General features: G+C 38.5%; 1 protein-coding gene and 1 pseudogene across 2 annotated transcripts; one reads left to right on the top strand and one right to left on the bottom strand.

Annotated features, from left to right (window-relative positions):
* Positions 1–74: 74 nt before the first annotated feature.
* Positions 75–11528, bottom strand: pgam5 (PGAM family member 5, serine/threonine protein phosphatase, mitochondrial). Of its 2 annotated transcripts, none has more exons than XM_028456864.1 (6): positions 11179–11528; positions 7602–7774; positions 7106–7231; positions 6869–6963; positions 1125–1258; positions 75–533 (listed from the first exon to the last, which is right to left on the bottom strand). In XM_028456864.1, exons 1-6 carry the CDS (start codon positions 11394–11396, stop codon positions 383–385), a joined length of 897 nt encoding a protein of 298 aa, XP_028312665.1. In that variant the 5' UTR covers positions 11397–11528; the 3' UTR covers positions 75–382. The 2 variants fall into 2 exon arrangements, with proteins under 2 accessions (XP_028312665.1, XP_028312666.1); XM_028456865.1 differs by having other exon boundaries at positions 1125–1255.
* Positions 11529–17158: 5630 nt separating this feature from the next.
* Positions 17159–17276, top strand: LOC114470474 (uncharacterized; annotated as a pseudogene).
* The last annotated feature ends 183 nt before the right edge of the window (positions 17277–17459 follow it).

Here is a 17459-nt window from a genome sequence, read left to right as displayed (position 1 = left end):
TGAGGTCAAAGCTTTGGAGCAGTAATGGGAGAACAATGTGAGATTAGGCAACAAAAAGTGAATATCAGACATGATACTATTTAATATGATCCCAGTGGAATCACTTCTGTTTATTGTGACATTCAGACTAAAAGTATCCATCGACACAAAACATTCTGCTTTAAAAAACAGAAAAACACTTCAGGAGTGATTACCTCTACTGTTGTTCTATGGCACAGGTCACATCATTGCACACACAGCCAGCTAGTCTCCAAACACCATGATAGAAACTTACAAAATGATTACATCAAAAAATAATAATAGTTTTTCAAGACACTTTGGTAGAAAACTGAGGTCTGACTATTCCAATTACAGTTCAGTGAACTGAGCATCTATAGGTCCATCAGGTCCGTGTTAGTTTTTCTGGGGGCATAAATCCTGCATCGCCAAGGGTTCGAAGAGCCACGCGGCCACTGGGGCGTATGGTGAGCCATGTGATGCTGCCATTGTTCAAACCCATCCGCAACCAGCCCTCTGGGGGGAACTGGAGAGCCCTGAAAGATACAGAGGAAGCCCATGAACATTTCCAACTGTGGTCATTGGATAAAATGATGCATTCTAAGTGCTGTCAAATGATTAACGCATGATTGTAAAGAGTTAACGTGGCAATATGAAAGGAACGTTTAATCAACTATGTTCCAGCAAATGCATTGTACAAAACAACAAAGGTTTAGTATTTGATTAAAATGTTTTTTTTTTTTTTTTTTCCATTAATATTTTCTTTACAAAGAAGGAGATCTATTACTTTTTTCACATTGGAAAGGTGAACTTGAATTAAACCAAGTCATTTGTAGTTATTGCTGGGTCAGCGCCAAACAAAATACAATTCAGAATAAACACAATTTATGTGCAATAATTGAGTGTGTAGTTTACAAATTCACAAGACACGAATAACAGCGATTCATTACAATCAGATTTGAAACAGTTAAAAATGTATTATTATGTATGTATAACACACACACACAGAGACAGACAGTTAATGCTATCAGTCACTTCTTATGTTTCAAACACTCTGAAACATGGTGTAGTTTGATCCCTTAAGATGAGGTTTAACTGCAGCATTGGACCACGACGCTGACACGCACCTGCAGACAAAGTAGCGAATGACGTTGGCATGACACACGATGATCTCATAGCTGTCCTCCTTCTGTTTGGGGTCCGCCCGGTGGATGTAGCGGCGGAAGGCTGCCTCAATACGAGCTCCATCTTCGTGGTACTGCTGAAGGATGGTGGAGAGGTTAAAGTCACCCAATCAGTGCAGAACATTAACACATCTAACAAACATGGAGTCAGGTACGAAAATATCAAAAAATGATCAATGTAAGTGATTACTTTGATAAAGAGATACTAAATCAGAAAATACAGCAATTTGAGGCCCAACTTCAGTCTGAAATTAGTCCAATGTACGGCTGGGGGATATGACCTTTTTTAAATATCTGGATTATTTCAAGCTATATCGCGATATACGATAAACAGTATTAGGCCTGGGCAATAAATCAATAACGATATATATTGCGATAGAGATGTAAAGCATTCTGGGAGATGTAGGCAGATCAACGGCTTGAGCCGCTCCAAAGTAGCCATGTACATTAGTAGTATGTTTCACCACCTGAAATGATGACTCGCACAAACACCGCGGCCAGTGAGCACCGCCGCGGCTCTCCGCCCTGCTATCACCGCTCACACGCGCGCACACGCACTCATCACACTCCAGCTAAAGCTGTCGTGCACCGTTACATGAACCGCTATTTGGTTTAAGACCCGACAAAGTGAACCAGTCCAAGTTCCTCCGTCAGATCAAACACGTTGAACAGAGATGCACGCTGCCAGCAACAATAATGAACTGGAAACTCCACTAAAGCATGCTAAGCTAAGCTAACCCACCGACACAGCACTGGGCTAAGAGCTAATGCTAACCTCTTTATAAAAGGAAGAGACCAAGTAAAAAATATGACTTACTGTAATCAAACCACAAAGAGCAGCTGATTTACATATGATGAGATTTAACGACTGTATGGAAGGATAAAAGCTAACATGTCACACGTGTGAAATAAATGTTAAGCATAAAACTAACATCACTATTCATCCGTCCCAACTTGTGAAACACAATATTTTTAAATTATGTTTCACGTGTTCAAAAGACAAAGCCAGTCCCATTAGACAGTAATTTAACTATTATTACACCTAAATATCCTGTTTGTACTGTTCTCACTAATAATGATTCAATTATCATGGTTTCATTATAGGAAATCACAGAGATATTTATCAACCATAACTTTATGTGATTCAGCAGCAGTGGTTTATATTAAACAGTAAAAACACAGTTATTTGTTCTTTTGATGTCCTTGTCTTTTTTTTTTTAATAAAATAATTTCATTATAAATGAGGAAATAAATGCCAAAATTGCCCCACAATATTTTCTTAATACATACCCTGCTGTTCATTTCATGTTAGTTCTACCTCAGGTGTGCACTGAATTATTATTTACAAACTTGCGTTGCACATTTAGTTTGATTTAGCATTTATTTAATGTCTATATTTGTACATTTAACAGTTTATCTTTTTAAGTTAGGTTTTTTATTTTTTTTACATAATTTTGTTGTCCTCTTTTTAAATGAAAATGTATAATTATTCAAGTATTTAAATTTTGCCTTTTTTTCTTCTGGTCTTTGTCTTGAATAGATGAAAAAAAAAAACAATAATTATGGATATCGACTGATATGAAACAATTACATTGTGATAAACTTTTCAGAAATGTCAGCCTAGCATTACAATATATATCTCAATATTTTGCCCTTGCCTTTAGATGATGCTTTGATGCATACGATCAAACCAGAATGGCATTACTCAATATATATTGATGTTTTCTCTGTGATGTAATTGAAGTTTCCCCAAACTATTACATAGTGTACCTGATAGTTTCATCAGCGTGAGGGGGGCGGAGCATAGTGGCTGTGTTTGAGAATCATGGACAGGGGAGAGGAGAAATATAGTAGGTGCAGACTTTTGGCTAATGGAAATAAATGTATTGCCATTTTAATGCAAAATCAACTATCAATCTAAACAATACTGTCAGTGCAATATCATGCTTATAAATATATCAATATAAATTAAAATAACAACATATCGCCCAGTATTATGTTATCATTTCATACACACCAAGACAGTACAAATTGTCATCTTTCTAACCCAATGTAAAACAAAATCTACAATAATTCAAAATAAAAACTATTTAAAAATTTTTTATGTGGAAACCACTGTTTGCATATAATGTCAATCAATGTTATGTTGCATATAATATGTCCTACATAGCAGTGTACGTTTTCAATGACTTTGTAAACCGCTGTCGCTATACAGTCTAAACGCAGTGGGTTTATTGTAACTAGGGCTGGGCGATATGGACTTAACTTGTAAATAATATAAACCTACCCCAAAACCTTCTCAGACAAAAGGCATCCCTTCAAACTGCAGCTCCCCCTCCTTTGTTACTACATATCTAAACACCTAAACAGACCTTTTGGCTCCTCAGCATTCCTGCTGCGTAGGGACCCCAGAGCATGGCCTCTGATCAACATGAAACATTGGCCACGGTTACATGATGCTTTTTAATTCAGAATTGGTTATTTTAAATTAAATTCAAGTCTTTTGCTTCGTATGTACATGGAAATAGTCATTCCGAATTGAGGTTTACATGGAAAACGGGTTTATTCGGCTTTATTCTATTCCGCTTTACGTCCGGGGGTTGGGAAGGCTCTGATTGGACAGTGGGAGAATGTGTCGTATCACGTCTATCAGGAAAAAAACACAACAAACCTTTTCTTTTCAGCTCCAACATAAAAGACCACATAATAAGAACTGCTTTCACTTTTATTTTGATAGTAGTTTTGAATACAGCAGCTCCACAATAACACAGTTTTACTCTGTCTGCGGAGCAGCAGACGACATAGATCAGTGGAGAAGGAATATAGAGGACCGTACTTTGGCCAATCAAAGCCAGCAGTTAGTGCAACAGCTGTTCTACCTCCATTATACAGGACGTTGAGTGAAAAGAGAACTTTATGATAATCTGCGCGTCACTAGTGAAGGTCTGGTGCTTTACGCCCTGATGAAGCCGTGTGTGTAATAAGTCTGTGTCCGTGTGAATGTCCACATGTTTATGCTTCTGTCCATCCACTCTTTTCATTCTATCCATGTATTATAAGGTTCTTATTACATAAATAATCTCGGCTCCAGTCTGGGTTGCCAGCTTGGATCATGTCGTCACCAGCGCGTCATCGCAGCAAGTCGCGCATTGGCTGAACGACCGGAATGAAGTGTTTACAAGATCGAGTAATTATTTAATTCGGAATTACAATTGGAATAAACCAACCACCCATTTAAGTTTAAATCAGAAATACATTTGGATTAAGAATTAAGTGTTTACAAGGTCAGTTTAAAGAGGAATTAACTTTTATTCTGAATTAAAGCTCCCATGTAAACGTGGTCAATGAAAGATGCTTAAACTATGTCAATGAATGTAAAGTTCAGATTTCTCATGCATGCTTTTATTTCACTGTTTTGACCGCAGGAATTTACGCACCGTGGAATTGGATTCATAAACATTTGAATGCAATCAAAGAAAAAAGAAAAAAAACAGACCTAAATTAATACAAATGTTTACGTTTTACCATTTAGAGCCGTGGTTTCCAACCTTTTCGGCGTCGTGACCCCATTTTCAGGCTGGACTCAAAATGCCACTCACTTTGTTGTTGTTGTGTACACTAGTTAAAATCGCTACACCTCTGTTATTCGTGAATGGATGGGACTGAAATTTAGTAGATATAATCTATGAATGTGTACGCAGTAACGCTAGAGCCCGATCTTGGATTTGGGGCCCAGGGGGGCCCAAAAAGAAAACAAAAGTTGATTTCTCATTTATTTGCTACTCAAATATTACGACTGTTGGTGGTACCGAATCATTGGCACATACCAATATATGAATGGGGCCCACGACCCCGTACTTGTCAATTTTTCAAATGACTACTCCTCCATATGGAATGCAGTTTAGTATGAAAACTCTATGAATGAATATGATGAGATTTCTGGTCATTTCCATATTTATTGTATTTATTGGAACATAGACGTGTGATATATAATTTCAAAGGTAATTCAACATAGATTACAATTATGCCTTGCACAAATTGATTAGGGGCCAGAGGTGCCCACCCCCCTTTTTAAGGCAATTGCCATTAAAATTGTTTTCTCATTTATTTGTGAGTCAAGTATTGCAACAGTTGTTGGTACTGAATCATTGACACAAACCAATATATCAATGGGGCCCATTACTCCGTATGTGCTTGGGGACGCCAGGGGGCCGCCTTTTTCAAATGACTACTCCTCCGTTAATACTCCCTGAATCGGGCTGTAATTTGACATGGATATTCTACGAGCAGATGTCAAGAGTCTCAGAAACCTTTTTATAACAGAGTCATTTGACTGAATTCTCGGGAACGTGGGACGTGCTATTCGGAGCAGAGACGTTACGCTGGCTCGGCCATAGTTCATCCAAACTTGTTATATAAGAAATTTCCAGAGACATTATTTTCTCGAGAAATAGTATTTGATCATGTTTATTATACTGTGTTAAAAATACAAAGAAGCCAGGATTAGTTCACAAAGTGACAAGATGCGCCACCTCAGATATTTTAATACTATACTTTTTCTTTTTTCTTGACATTTTATTTGAACTCGATTTATATTTGAGAAAGTGAGTATAGAAGTATAGAATACAGTTGTATTGATATTATCTGTTAGGCATGCAACAATTTTCAATAATATATTGAATCGTTCGGTACGGCATCCACGGTTCAATACTTACTTGTAACCCGCGTTTTTTAAGGTTTGATGTACGTCTCTCTAAATTGACTTTGACTGTTTGCCTGTAAGTCAGCGCACAGGGATAAGAAAACCCTGCTACGTGAGTTAATAAGCCAATCACAACGCGCTAAAATTTGGCAATTTTGATAACGTTATTTACTTTTAGCAAGGCTTGAGGAAACAAGACAGCGGTGAGGGAACATTTCAGTCTAATGACAAGGAAGAAAAAACGGTGAATAAAAAATTAATGTCTATAAACATTGTTTTACTCATATCACCTATTTAAATAGAAACATTTCCAACATGACTTCACATGTTCGGTGCATCACCCAGTGATATCATTGTCTGAAGCAGGGTGACCAACAGGTAACACCATCATCTAAAAAGCTACAGTCCCTCCCAGTGCCTTCGTTCAGACATATTTCACTTGTTCAGAGAAATAACAAAGACAGTGGGTGTTTGTCACCAGGGATTTGCAGCTGTTTACGGTGGTTGAAGATGTGGGGTTTTTTAAATAAGCTGGATCCATGTTTCAAAATAAAAGGCAAGTTTAAGTTGACTGAAGTACAGGTTTATTTATTGAAAATAAATATTACTTATTCTATTTTTGAATTTATATTTCCCTAGTTTGTATATGGGCTGCCATGGTTAAGCACTTGTCTTTTGTGTTATTTTATTTTATGTTTATTTGATTGTTTTGTTTATTTTATATCATGCAATACACCATCACAGGAATGTGTATGAACTGTTTAAAATGAAAACAGTAGATTTCTTTCTTAATCCCTTGCTGTTCGTTAAAATGTACTAAAACACTTAACACTGGAAACACTTTAACAGCCCATCAGCACTAAACCGTGACCAAAAAACCAAAGTATGTATTGAACTGTGGATAAACTGTATTATTGCATCGTATTGTAACTTGTAATCCTTGACATGCACTAACAAATATACAAAAACAGAATCAGTCTCTCACCACAGCATCAGGCTTCCAGTGGGTGACTGGGGGAACGGGTTCGATAGGGGCACCTTCTCTCAGCAAGTCGCAGCTCACTAGCGCCACATCTGGATCTAGAAAAGTTTAAAAGCACAAAAAGCTAAATTGCTCATAACTGTGACAGTATTATGTGTATTACGCTTATATCATAAATGACAAAAAGTGAACAACAAAAATACTAGACGGGTAGAAAACATAAGTGCTGCTCTTCACTACCTGAGAGGTGTTTGCTGATGATATGTGCCGTCTCTGTGGCCCTTGCCATGCTAGAATGGATTAAAACGTCATACTTTAATCCAAGTGCTGCCAACCGCTGTCCTGTTAACTCAGCTTGTTCACGACCTAGGGGAGAGAGACAACAGTTATTGTGATAACTACCGGTAGGAAGGCAATTTTTATAATAATCTGGTTATAGCTAGAGATGCACTGAAGTGAAAATTCTTGGCTGAAACTGAAAACCAAAAATGAGGAAACCAAGTCGAAAAACCAAAACACCAAAAAAGTTATGCCAATTATTTAATTAATGCCGCAACAGGGAGCGACTGCACAGCAGAGAAACCCGCACCAGGACCAGCACAGCCCCGCACGATACAACACTGTCCACAGCTACATGGTTTCAGGAGTTACCGATCTGTGGTTCACAGCTCAACCACTTTGTGATGTCCACTAACACCAAACAGTCAGGCAGATAGTTAAAAGGAAAATGAAGCACCTAAAGGAGTCAAAATTCTCTCCTTGTCACAGGAACCACTCAGGTTGTACTGGGAGTGTCTGATGAGGAGGATGTTGCGTGTGGCTTTGGGCTTGCTGTTGTCCTGCTCTGAGCTGGGATCTTCTGTGGCACTCTCCTTCTTCTTACCATTGGACAGTGCAGATGGATCCCTCCTTGACACAGATAAGACAAGACAGATTACAAGTGGCTTGTCCAATTATGTTAGCTTGAAGGATGAATCTAAACACAGACCATTAGCTTACAGATCAATATCCATCTGTTAATTATTAGAAGAAAAAAGTTTTAGAAACAAGGTAAAAATGTTGAATTCTGCTTTAGTATGGAAATTTGGCAGAAAATGCAGGGTAAATAGTGAAAGTCCTACTTATTTGCAAAAAAAAGTTAAGGGGAGGCCTATGATGCATGACAGTAATGATTGTAATGTGAATTTACACCAATAAATTTCACACAAACCTTTAAAGAGGCTTGACAAAGTTTTAATGATAGATAGAAAAGAGGATGCACAAGACATAACTAATCCATACATTACTCAGGACCTACTGTACTGTATGATGACATACACTTGGGGATGTGTCAAAAATTAGCGAGGGCCACGGGCCATTTGTCCCTTAATTTAGCCAAGAATTCCCCCAAAAACCTTGTTCCAAGGCTTAAAATTGCCTCCAAGTTTTTGGTCATTAACTTATTATTCTCTGGAGCGCTGTTCTCCATGCTGTCGTTGCCATGCACGCACGCACTATGGGGCCATTATTGTAACAAAACTATTTGTGTGCACGTAATACAATCTGTGTGTCTGTACCCTGACCTGTTTGTGTGTGTTTCAATCCGTGTGTGTAGAATTGCAATGTGTAAAACTATGTGTGCGTAATACAATCTGTGTGTCTGTACGTGTTTCAATCCGTCTCTGTGCACGGGACTTTTGGAACACATGCAATCTGTAACTTTTTAATACTTGCATTTCCTACAATACCACTAGAAACCAGCAGTTTTTGGTATCAAGTGACAAACCCTCAGCACGTCACATTCTGATCGAACCGGACCAGAACAAAAGTCCACTGCACCTGGTTTCCCTGGACAGGTCCTGGACCAGTGGAGGATTTATTTAATCCGTTTTCAGGTTCTGCTCCTATTTTCATGCAGTCTGCGGATGTTTCAGTAACAAGATGCTCACGTTCAGCCATCAACACACATGGATGATACGAGGGGCACTAGTTGAATCATTACACCACAGAAAACCGCTGCTTGTCTGTTTTTTTTTTCTCTTTTTTTCCTGCATTTCTGTTTTGGTTTCAAAGTAGTGTCATGGCAAATTTTATATTCATCATCATATCCTCAAATGTATGTTCATGTGTACAATTTGTCATGTTTTAATACATGACGACTCCATTAATCTTTACACTTTTGAACAGCTGAATCATGATTAAACAGTACAGATCGTATTATTCTCAGTGCAGCACAGTCTCTGCTGACATGCAGATATACACTGACGCACACACTTATCAAGGACAGATAAAGACTGGAGCCAAACCTTCTCATAACATCTTCATCATCCTCCAACATTTCCACTATGGGCATCTGACTCCCTCCCTTTTGTCTCTCACTGTTGGGACCTTTTCTTATCTGTATAAAAAGCTTAAGCTTTGAAACTGTTGGGGCGGGGCGCGGCACTTCCTTTGGACGTCCGCCTGGACGGACGCTAATTTTGTTTCACTTTGTTCCACTTTGTATTCTTTTATTTAGTTTAGAATAAAATCATTTTTTATTAAATCATCAATGCTTCTCCTGGATTCTATCATTCAACCAGAGCAATGAATCATGTCTCAAATGAGGTCAACCGTAAATTCTGCCGTAACAGTAGTAAAAAAAAATAACCACACAGTTTGTTATTTTAATTTCATTTTGAAACAAAATAACCAAAGAACGAACAATACATGGATTGTGTACTGTTGTTTGTCTGTTCCGTCTTTGATGGAATCTGTCTCAAGGAGCCGAGGCAAATATTTATCAAATCATCATAGTATCCATAGAGATGCCTCATAACTGATCAGCTTTATTAATTTGTTTAAGACAAATAAAGGTTAATACTGTAAGTTAGTTATTAATATATATATAAAAAAGTGTATTATGAAGTTTGCCGGGAGGGTCTGTCACTTGGTACCAGCAATAACTGCTGGTTTCTAGCAGTATTGCTGGAGATACAAGTATTAAAAGAAATCACATTCGCCAAATGTGTTCCAAAAGTCCAGTGTAGAGAAACAGCCAGGTTTGATGACACATGCACACAGATGTTAATACAAACACACAGAATGTAATATACACAGACAACTTTGTTTACAAATTTTAATTCTACACACACCGATCAAAGTACAGACACATAGATTGTATTACGCACACACAAATGGTTTTACACACACGCACCTCAATAATTAATGATTAAATCATCAAGCCTGAACTGGTTTAATTATAATAAATCAGATTGATATTTATCAACCATAAGTTAATGTAACCTATTGTCAGATATAAAATAAACAAGATTCAGCAGCAGTGGTTTACACTATTGTAGTGATTATAGTTGTTCATGTACTTTTTTTTTTTTAGAAAATAATTTAATTATAAATGAGAGGAAATAAATGAATTCATTACAAAAACACTAATAGAGTGACCAACATGCACAAATATTTGCCATAAAATTGCAGCAGCTATTGTAGCCTTTTTAATGTGTAAATGCTATTACTGAAGCAGATTCTAGAGTTGATATATTTAGTTTCATTTGTGTTTGTAAGGAACCTGTTTAAACTTTAAGTTGGAATTTGGCTCATTAAGACTATTGGTCGTGTTAATTGTCAATCATTCTGATCATATGTTTACGTAAGGCTGTTGTACGTGCTCGGGTTGTGCGGCTCCTGTTTGGTGGTGGGTCTAACAGTGGGAGAAGTGCCTGCTCTCTTTCACATGTAGGCGTTCCCTCTTCAGCAGGTAGAGTGTCGCGCATGTGCAGAGGGCGTTTCATTTCTAAACTTCGGGAAAATCGTCCTTTAAACCTTTAAGATAAGGTTATCTCAACTTAGTGATTAAACTAACATTCTGAGTGAACAGCACTGAACACCTTAAGCATTACTCTACAGTTCATGACTAATGGTAAATGGAGGTTCCGCTAACAAAGTCAAGGGTCTCAAAACTTCAACCTGGGACCAATTAGAAAATGCCCTAGTGTTTGTAATGCTGGAATTTATTTCATTAACTATAATCTATTTGGATATTTGTATAGATAGAATAAGATTGATTGTAAGTCAGATGGTACTTCACTTTAAAACATAATTAATGAAGTAAATGATTAGTTCTTATTTTATTAATTCAATCATTAAAATTAATTACTGTGGTTATTAGCTTAAATTTGCTTTCACGTATTGTAAAGCAAATACTATGACTAAATAAATATATGCTGGGTTTATATGTGTTCTGCACTATGATGTTATTTTGAGCCCTCTGGTAACAGACCACTATTACCAGTGAGCCAGTCTTTAGACACTGCTAGGAGCTCAACACTACCACATACTTGTCCCAGTTGAAGTCCCACTGTCCGTTCGTGGATGGAGTGTGACTGCCATGTGTCCACGCTGGCTGCGCTGCTTGGAGAACCGGGACTCTGGACCAACAACCGGCCGCCTCTCTGGGCTGCTGTCCGAAACACCAGCGGGAGTCAGCGGCCACAGCTGCCAACGCCAAGACGGCAGAGCCTCCGGCGACCAGTGTTAAAGCTCTCCGGTACGACATGTTGTTAAACCGCTGATGGGTTAAACTGAGCTGCGCCTCCGTCTCTATTGTTAGCCTGCCAGTGCTAATGGCTCTAACATCCGTGTCACTGCAACACGGACACTGACTCTGACTCTGCTCCTACGCGGACACCAGATTTCTTCAACGCATGCGCGTACACTACGTCATTTCCTGTAAAAGTTAAATGTTACAAATAGATGTTGTTTTAGTCATTTAAAATTATTTAAAAGTTATTTTATTAAACTAGTCAAAGAAATAAAATATGAGGAGAATTAAATATTAGACAATAATAATGAATAAAACAATGAAAAGGTCTGGCTAAACAAAAATTTTAATAACAAAGTAAAGGCAATAAAATGTTTTGTGCTCCATCTGGAAAATACAAGACAGGACACAACACAATACAGAATTTCATTTTTTTTTTTGTCACTAATGTGTTATTAGTTGATATGAACCCCCTGTGTCTGTGTGTCTTTACTCTGTCAGGAGGTCTGTGAACCCTGCTGTTTCTCTAGCTATGGCCTGTTCGGGAAAATCAAAGTGGAAGAACTTTCTATTCTACGTCATTGTTCAGTTCATCTGTGCTTTCCTAGGGGCTGCTGTAGTCTATGGCGTATATTACAAGTTGTCAGTGTGGCTTCACCTCGTGCGCTAGGGCAGATGTGCCTTTATCATCCATACAGATGCAGATTTCTCCAGTGGGATCCTGTCTTTGACCGGAATAAATATCCTGGTCAGCTTATTTGATTAGATGAGCTTTGTGACCACCCCTCTATTATTTTTCGTGCTTGGGGGTCCCACACTGGGGCCACTGGCAGCATTAGTCAGAGAGGGTCACAACAACTTTCTAGCCAATGGATTTCTTACACTATACTACATTTAAAAGGTTGGGACAAAAAGTAATGCAAACCATAGTTAGGGTACTTCTGTTACATGAAGGCCCATAGAAACTTTAATTTATTTGCAAAATAATGAAATAACTCATTTCATTATGAAGGCCGGATGTGGCCCACTAAGCACCAGTTAGCTCTAAATACTCCCAAGTCGACCTGATGCGACCAATGTACAATTGGTTGTGATCTTTTATTAAGAACAGCCCTAATTGACCCTTGTCCTGTTTCCTTCCTGGAAAGTCACATGTGATCAAAAGCAGTTTCAGCATATTTAGGCCTAAAAGAAGCTACTTGTGAACATTGCATTAGGTGAGCCACAGAGATAATGGCACTTTTATCACTTTCACTTTATTAGTTTGTCCCTTGAAGGGCAATTTGAATTGCAGCTGATAAGAGACATCAGTCATAACCACAACACAACATAACACACAATACAAAACAATATCAGCGGTGAGAGCAGCAAATTACTTACTACTTAATAATTAAAATAAATACATAGATGTACATGCAGAGACTAAAGCAGCAGTTTATCCTGGTTACCTTCTTCTCTGCTCTGTGTTTAAAGCCCTGATGGAGAAGGAGAACTTATATCTGTTTTTAGTGGCTCGGGGAACAGCTCGTCGAGAGCCAGAGGGGAGGAGTCTGTATTCTGGGTAGAGAGGACGAGTTCTGTCCATAAGGATGGACTTGGTTTTCTTCAGTATCTGATTTTTAAAAATCTCATCCAGAATTCTGAATTTGACCCCAGCCACTTTAGATGCAGTGCATACAAATCTCCTGAGGGAGTTCTTGTCCCTGTTGGCCAGGTTACCAAACCAGCAAAGAAAAGGTAAGGAAAGGACAGATTCAATAAAAGCACTATAAAACTGATCATGCTTATGATTACATTTCCCCACTGAATATAAGGTAAATTAGATATGGTTTATTTGCATTTAATCCTCATTTATTAATCACAGAAACTCACATTTAAGCTCCAGCACTTTGGGTGGGTGCAATTGACATAAAAAAAATGTAAAGTCAGCTGATAGACCATATGAAGGCTTTATAAACCATAGGGACATTTCATTGGCATGTTTATAGGACAGGATGATTCTGATTGGTCTTTAATAACTTTGTTTACGGGAACGAAGTTTATATACTTGACAAGTTAATAATCTGAATCAGATTATTTATTTTCTTTGTTTCTTTTTGTCCTGTAAAATATGTAGATTCCAAAATTCTGCAGTTGTGGTTTATTCTGTAGACATCTAAAAATGATCATAATCCTTTAATAAAAACCATTTAAACTCCTCTAGTTGGTGGGCATAGCTATATTGGTTGTGGGCATCTTTGCCGTCACGGATCGAAGAAACATTGGAGCCCCTAATGGTGTGGAGGCACTGGCCGTTGGTCTGGTCCTCCTGGGCATTTCTGTATCAATGGGACTGAAATGTGGATACCCGCTGAATCCTGGCAGAGACCTGGGACCATGACTCTTCACAGCTGTGGCGGGATAGGGGACGGCAGTGTTCAGGTAAGCCACATAATGTTTTTGTTCTCAGGCCGCTGTCAATTGAAAAAGATCAACAGGACATTGAAATATTCCAAATGACTGTAAAATAGGCATGAGATTTTGTACCTGCAGCAGGAATGAGATGGTACTTGTGATATGATAAGTAGGTGCACGCAATTTGGCCAAAGGGATAAGCATGTATACAGACGACAAAACAAAAGGTTTTAGTTCCTTCTACGTGCTGTGAAGGAGTTTTTCTTTGTCCAGTACTGAAACGTAAACAACTGAATTGATTTGCTTATCAAAATTTAGGCTAGAATATCATAGGAATTTAATAAAATGAGAATAATACATTTTCAAATAAGGAAAAAAATAATAATCATTTCCCACAGCATTTTAAACCTGAAGCAACAAAACACCAGAAAAGGGTTTGATCACTGAATTCTGTTCTAGTGTTTTTAAAGAGCAGCCCATATTTACTGTATACTTACATGTGAGCCTGAGCAGCAGTTACAGTATATAATGTCACATTCACCACACAAATGCTTTTGATGCAGCTGAACAATCACATAACAGCTCCAACATTTGACATTTGAACATGCTCTTTTTCTTTTCCATGCAGCTCTGGGAACAACTGGTGGTGGATCCCAGTGGTAGGGCCCATGATCGGTGCTTTTCTATACAACCTGGCAATCAAGCTGCATCACCCTAAGGTGGAGCAAGAGGAGGTAGCTGAAGAGGATGAAGACATTAGCCTAAGCGAGAGATGTAGGATGGTTCCACTCGAGGGTTTACCTTTCTGAACAAATCCAACAAGTTCATGTTGTCTTCATTGTTGACTGACCACACCCCTGCCGCCCAGGTGCAAGAGAATGAAAATGATCCCTCGACCCGGGTTGATGGTGTTAAAACTCTGCTTCCTGATGTTGATGGTCTCTTTGATCCAGCATTTATGTTAGTTGCCGTCTATCTCAATTATTGTTGCATTATTGACTTATTTTGTTACTGTTGTCGTCTTTGTTGTAGATTTTAATGTCCAGAAAAGCTATTGTCCTGTGCGGTTCCTCTTCGTGGGCGAATTAAATGTTTCCGGTGGTTTCTATGGTGTTTAGGTGGGCTGTGAGTTCTTGTGTGAGGCGTGTTTAAATTGAAAGTATCTGGATTTTGGAACAAATTTGTATAGTCCAGAGATGTCATCAACTGTGAGGTTTGTGCATTTTTTGAGTGTCCTGTCATTCCTGTACGAATTGTAGTTTGACGTCAACAGTGATTTTTGTGAATAGGGATATTACGTCACACGAAATGAGGATCTCGTCTTCTTGATTTTTTGTGCCAGTTGTTTGGAATTTTTCCTGTGGGGGTCTGTTAGTCAGAGTATGGGTTTGATAGTGAGTGCTTTTGATTAATTGTAGGTGACTGAGCCGATGTTAGCATGTCCTCCACACAGCAAGAAAAGCCTGGGTTCAAGCCCTGGGGTGGACACTTGATTCTTTTATGAGTGGAGTTTGCATGTTCTCCCTCTGCTTACATGGGTTTTCTCCAGGCACTCCGGTTTCCTCCCATAATCTAAAAACATAGATTTTTAGATTATGGAAGGAAACAAATCCTCACCCTACTGATGATGTGTTGCAACAACACATCCTCAGTAGGGTAAAACTAACCTGTCTCACGACGGTCTAACCCCAGCTCACGTTCCCTATGAGTGGGTGAACAATCCAACGCTTGGTGAATTCTGCTACACAATGATAGGAAGAGCCGACATCGAAGGATCAAAAAGCGACGTTGCAATGAACGCTGGATCAGAGTTGGAGATGGGCACCAGCAAACCTACGTACGTTTTAGAGTTCATAAATGTAGCTATAGTTGGAGCCTGCTAATCTTTTTTATTTTGAATTGAATTCATTCGTGTTATTTTATTTTTTTTAATCATTGTGCATTTTGACAAACCTTTATTTTATACAGATGCCTTTGTGGGAAATAAATGAAGTTCCAACTATACAAGATTTGGTCTCTTCTTTTTAAATTTATACATGAGATGTTTACTGTAAGGAAGGAAAACGTGGCAAGATTTATTACCAAAAATAAAGGTGGAGGGCTATAAGTAACGAGTTACTTTTAAGTACTATTTAATTGAACTACTTTTTACTTGTACTTGAGTATTTTATGTATGACTTACTGCACTTGTACTTGTACTTGAGTACAATTTCAATCAAGTAACAGTACTTCTACTTGAGTAGAATATATCAGTACTCTTTACACCATTGGTCATACTTCAAATAACGCCATACCCGTAGTGTGGAGTATTTAGTAAATGAGACGGTAGGTGAAAAGGTGGAGTGAAACTAAAAACACTGTGGGCATCTGAGGTGATGGTGGATGTTCAGGGATGCAGCTGATGCCAACAAATTTCAGGAACTTGCCATGGCTGCTGTGTCAGTGTTGTCCTTGCCTCACTCGAATGCTGAAGTCGAGAGACTATTCAGCCAGATGAGTGTGGTCAAAAGCAAACTGAAAAATCAAATGTCCCTCACTGACCCTTAACGCCATCCTCCTCCATTTAACTCAGGTCCATCCGTTGCTAAACCTGTCATTGAAAGCCTTGACCAAGATGAAGATAACTTTTCTGTGAGCCAGCATAGAAAACAGTGCAGGGGGATCTGAACACAAACAAACAAAACTACTCAATATGGGTTTGTTATCATTATCCCGCTTTGTGCTATTTCAGGTCATGGGGGTCTAATATATATATATATATATCCTAGTGAACTTAACTTCATGTTCGTTTTAATCCCCTTCTCACTTACCTCTTCTGTCTCGAACGATTCCGAGTAAATAGGCGAATGCTGTAGACAGAGGCTGCTCAGGCACTTTCTAGAGAAGCGTCAGACATGTTTGCAAACGCATTACCTGCGTCGCTCTCCGCACAAGGTCCATGATTAAACATTGCATTGACTTCTTCTTCAGTAGAGTAGTGTTCGACACGTTAGTTCCTTTATTTTGTCCAGCACACAAATTAGCCAGCGAGTTAATGACATCTGCATCATCGAGAAAAAATTACTACAAAGATGGCATCTGGGTTTTTCATAGATATGAAGTCTTTCATATATATATATATATATATATATATATATATATATATATATATATATATATATACATTCAATCTTTTCATATATATATTCAGACTTTCATATATATATATATATTTAATGTCCTAAACGGCTTAATATATGTATACTGTATATATATACAGTAATTAACATTTAAAAAAAAAGTGTCACATTGTTTTTTAATTTATGTTTTAATAAATATTTATCACGTTTATACTGTGTGTGTAATGACCCTGTGAACCCTTGAGACTGACTGTCTTGCTTTAGGGTCGTGGCCACACCAGCCTGTCATTGCCCGATCCCGTTAGATCTCGGAAGCTAAGCAGGTCTGGGCCTGGTTAGTAGTTGGATGGGAGACCACTGAGAATTCCAGGTGCCACAGTGGGGTGGCAGTCACCCAGTGGTATCTGTCATTGTGCCCTTGGGCAAGGCACTTCACCTACATTGCCTAGTATGAATGTAGTGTGTGAGTGAGTGTTGGTGGTGGTCGGAGGGGCCGATGGCGCACTATGGCAGCCTCGCTTCCGTCAGTCTGCCCCAGGGCAGCTGTGGCTACAATAGTAGCTTA

Source organism: Gouania willdenowi, chromosome 9 (genome assembly GCF_900634775.1).
Source record: "Gouania willdenowi chromosome 9, fGouWil2.1, whole genome shotgun sequence".
In the NCBI taxonomy this organism is placed as follows: domain Eukaryota; kingdom Metazoa; phylum Chordata; class Actinopteri; order Blenniiformes; family Gobiesocidae; genus Gouania; species Gouania willdenowi.
Note: the sequence above shows the minus strand (reverse complement) of the source record. Positions and strands in the feature narration are given on the sequence as shown.

Excerpts from the sequence above, each read along its gene's own strand:
- pgam5 (XM_028456864.1), bottom strand. The coding sequence starts at position 11,396 with ATGTCGTACCGGAGAGCTTTAACACTGGTCGCCGGAGGCTCTGCCGTC. Across the intron at positions 7,775-11,178 it reads TGGGACTTCAACTGGGACAA|GAGGGATCCATCTGCACTGT; the intron begins GTATGTGGTAGT and ends ATCTGTGTCAAG. Across the intron at positions 534-1,124 it reads ATTCGCTACTTTGTCTGCAG|GGCTCTCCAGTTCCCCCCAG; the intron begins GTGCGTGTCAGC and ends TGTATCTTTCAG.